Here is a 4,371-nt window from a genome sequence, read left to right on the forward strand (position 1 = left end):
AGGCCAAAAGTTCTTTCTGAATACGAACATTAAAAAAAAGCCTGTTGCATTTGTACAAAAATTCCAATTTCCCTTTTTTTTTTTTTTTTTTAAACCTTAACCATAGTATTAAATGCATTTTTAAAAGAGGGTAAGTTAGTAAGAAAGACAGATGAAAGCCAAGTTAAGCTATCTGGTTCCAGGCCTCCTTTACACCAGTCCCTGCATTTTTCAGAGTAACTTGGGGGGTTTCTTTAAACTGGTTATCCCAAGGAACTAAGATGCCTTTGAAGAATAGCTGTGTTACTTTGGCCATGACCTTGCCCATTCTTTGCATTAAGAGTTTCAGGACTAGGTGGTGGCCAGGAGGGAACCATTTTGGTGACATTCAGTAATTCTTCCATCTTTTTATATTGCGCAGGTAGCTCTGGTTACAGACCACAGGGTTGACTTTTACCCTGTGTCTACAGAAAATGTTAGGTTACAGAAGTAATTGAGAGCATGAATATGTTTAGTGTATGTTAATTAATATTTTCTGAAAACATTAAATCAGCAGCTCTTAGAATTTTCTCAGAGAAGCCTGACAGTAGCCAAGCAACAAGTATTGCTCTATAAAAGCAAAACATCCAAATAGTTTAAAAACATTTTGGCAGCTTCCTTTTTCTCATCATCCACAAAGACACAGCTCAGTATTGTGTGCATGCAGCAGATCTTCAAACAAAATGGATGTTGAACTAAACACACACCCAGTTCTGGATGTCAGACTACCCTAACTGTCTTTATAAGAAACTGGAGGGATTTTTTTAAGCATTCAGATGTCATTGCTCTAGGACAGTGGTCTCCAAAGTGGGGTGCACGCACCCCAGGCGGTGCGCAAGACAATCCATTGGAGTGCAGGAAGAAAATATTAAAACTTCTATTTATATTAATATTTATATAAATATACATATATTGGGGCTGCGTGCTCAAATTTTTTACTGATAGCAGTGCACGATAAAAAAAAGTTTGGAGACCACTGCTCTAGGACACTGGTTCCCAACCTTTTTTTGCTGCAACCCACTGCTGGAAGCGGAGTGTGGCAGGAGCGCCCAGGGGTGGGGATGCTCCCGGCACATGGCACAATTCGTTCTGTGTGTACGGTGCTGCCGGCATTGCCCCTGCGACCCTCATTTGGGTTTAGACCTGAGATTGGGAACTGCTGCTCTAGGATAATACTACTTTAAGGCTCCATCTTTTTCAGGTTTCTACAGTGTCAGCAACACTTTTACCAGGACATTAATGATAATGGACCCTCACAGTGTATTGCCTTAGAAACTGAAAGGTTTTGTTGCTTACCTCAGAAAAAACAAAAATTTGCATCAAGTATCTGCAGCATCTCTCTTCTCTGCCTCTTACCCCTCAAAACAAGTGTGCGCTCGCTCTCTCCCTCACAGCAATTTAACACTACTTAAAAGAGTAACAATAGACTGTTTCAAAGGAAAGTACTTATCCTTTGGTTCCGTTTATCCACAGAATCTGAATACTGCCTCATAGAATAGCACTTGTCAACTCATGCACAAAAAATAAAGCATAGTCTAAGAACTTTTGTAACATTCAGGTTTTTGTCCAACAATGAGACTAAGAAACTATATAGTTCTGAATAAACAGCAAAAATTGCAAGTTGCAGTTTCAAAAATGCCAAAAAATAGCATTAAGCTTATGCAGTATACATTCTCTATAAACCCTCAAGTGGACATTAGCTATTACTACAACTCAAAGGTAAAGCCAATCCTTACCACCCCGTTTACAGAAAGAAGCTGGTCTCCACGTTTCAGTCCCCCATGTCTATCAGCTATACCGCCTGGGATAATCCGAGAGATGTAAATGGGAGAGTTTTGTTCTTTGCCTCCCATAATGTTGAATCCCAGACCTTCTTCTGTCTTTGGCAATTCAACAACTCTGGGATGTGAATGACCTTCACTGGCAGCAAATGCAGCTACAGTGGCCTGTAAGAGACAAGATTATTTAATTTTTCTTAAGTAGTCCATAAATGTCAAACACAAAGACTTCATCATCTCCAATGGTCAGATGCAGTAAGCATTTTAATAGATCCCATTAAGTACTTGGAGAAAAAACACTAACAATAAAGCACAAAATGCAAAATCTAAGAGGCATTTTGAATGAAATACAAAAACACTATTTTAAATAACACCTTTCATATCTTGATACAACTGACAAAGACTAAGTAGTTATAACAGTAGTAGACATCTAGATAACTAACACTCTTTGTGTAACTACTGTATTCTATTCTATTTATAGCTAGGCTTTACCTTCGCTGTAGCATTAGCTCTCACTTCTGGGCTACTGCAGATGTCCACAGTTTCATATACATGCTCATAAACCTTTAGGGACAAAGCAATTTAGGTAAACAATTAAATGAAGAAAACATACACACAGATTTTCTGCTCAGATAACGTAACAAATGAATAGTTTATAACTCAGGTATTACATGACATCTCTACCTCTGCCACCTCATGAAGAAAGATTTCCTAATTCAGAGAGGAGTGGAACCTGTCCTACTGGAAAACATCCCTTATTTCGGTGTGTTTTCACTGCACAATTAATCCAGGCTCTTACTTTGGGTTAAGTCCCTACCTGCCTACCATCTATACAAAACACTTCTGTTCTTATATGTCAAGGCCACACTACCATATTTGACTAGGGATACGAGTTTAGGAGACTCCTTTCATTAATTCAAGCTCCCATTTAATTTCCAGTGCTGATCCAAGCTGAAATAAATAATTCATGGGCTGAGAGCCCCCCAGTGATTTTAAGGGCAGTTACATTCTTGTATCAACTGTCTGGTTTAAAGTATTTAGCATCTCAGCACAAAAAACCCCTGTAATACAAAGATCCAGACATGGGCTACCGTAGAAACTGTGGGAATTCACCATACACATAGGGCTTTAACTATGGGTTACTTTACAGCTAAGGTAGACTAACCAAAGTGCTCAAACTCGAGGGCCAATTACAGATTAGCTGAGTAGCAAAAACATGCCAAGGCAGGACATAGCAAGGCACAACACTTCTGTATTCTAGGATGGGCTATTTAAGGTTGATGATTATAGCCATTAAAAAATCAAACAGCCCTATCATAATCAAAATAGCTATCTATTCCACTCTAGCTCCTGGACTAGTGTTTCAGGAAGATTCTGAATAATTCTTGGTAAGACTTGATAAAAGGTCTAACTTGGGCTAAGGAAAGGTTATCTAGGTTACTTTGTCTTCACCAATAAACTTTGACCAATTATTTTTTTTTTTTTAAATCCTGTGTTTCTACTCTTTAAACGAAAGTTGTTTTATAAAGAAATAAACCCTATAGCTTGCAGACAAACAAGTCAAATTAAAAACTAAATGAAAATGAACTCTTGTGAATGTCTCCCGAGCAGGAACAAAGCTGGTAAAACAGTTTTTACGTCAGCTAAAATTACTAGACATGCCTGTTGTTTTTGCAACTTACCTCCCTCACAGCATTACAAAATTCACTTTGAAGGACCCTTTGCAAAGCCTGTAGTTTCTGTGGTGGTACTTCGCCACACCTCTGTAATTTTTCCAGCAACTCAATTGCTCTGGAGATATCTGGAGAAAAACAGTGTTGATAATGATGAGCACCTGAGTTCTATTTGGAGAATTTTCTTTGTGCATTTTTGCATGTGTGCGCACACTAATACATTTCCTGCTAACATAACCACAAAATTCCAAAAAGACACCACCACCTAATGAAACTAAGATCTCTTAAGTATGCCGGGCTACAAGATTCTCCTGTGTTGGAGTCCACTAATCCACCTAATCTTCTGAAATCTCTGCTTATATCTGGTTGTCTGTACTACCTGTTATGTCTAAGTACACCCTTTAACCTCCCTATCTTCCTCACCACTCTTTTTTTTTTTTTTTAAAGTAAGCAACAATCAATATCAACGTTTCCAAATCTACCAATTTAGGGAGCAGATAAAGTTGCACAAAAGATGATGAAATTAAAACTTGGTTCAAGGTGAAGGTAAAAGTTTTGAAGTCTACTTGCATAGACCACATGCATGCACCCTACACAAAGTTTTACGAATATCACTTAAGAGCCAAACTCGCAAGTTTTCATGTATACCAAGTTTATACACAGACCCATAAATTAGAGCTTGTTTCCCCAGGACCCCATTCACACCAGTCCCTGCCCCATTTCCTCTCTCACCATGGGGAACTCAATCTGCCCCCGCACCAAATCTGCCCCCCTCCCTCCCCCTACTGGGCAGTGTCTGTGTGTGCATCTGGCCCTCACTCGCAAGCCACAGTTCCCTCAGCCATCCTGCTGCCCCTCACTCCTGACCCACAGTACCCCACATCCTACCAAGGCATGTAAGA

At 39.3% G+C, this 4,371-nt stretch overlaps 1 protein-coding gene across 2 annotated transcripts in view; it reads right to left on the reverse strand.

Moving 5' to 3' along the window:
• Positions 1-4,371, reverse strand: part of LIN7C (lin-7 homolog C, crumbs cell polarity complex component) — a 24,842-nt gene that overhangs the window by 9,359 nt on the left and 11,112 nt on the right. Inside the window, exons 2-4 of one of the 2 annotated variants that reach the window (XM_019519494.1) lie at positions 3,479-3,597; positions 2,289-2,360; positions 1,755-1,964 (exon numbers count right to left, since the gene is read on the reverse strand). In XM_019519494.1, the coding sequence (XP_019375039.1) occupies positions 1,755-1,964; positions 2,289-2,360; positions 3,479-3,597 (401 nt within the window). The remainder of the gene's footprint in view (positions 1-1,754; positions 1,965-2,288; positions 2,361-3,478; positions 3,598-4,371) is intronic. The other variant, XM_019519495.1, reaches the window with a different exon arrangement.

This window comes from Gavialis gangeticus, unplaced genomic scaffold, assembly GCF_001723915.1.
Source record: "Gavialis gangeticus isolate Ggan-Ray unplaced genomic scaffold, GavGan_comp1, whole genome shotgun sequence".
Taxonomy (NCBI): Eukaryota; Metazoa; Chordata; order Crocodylia; family Gavialidae; genus Gavialis; species Gavialis gangeticus.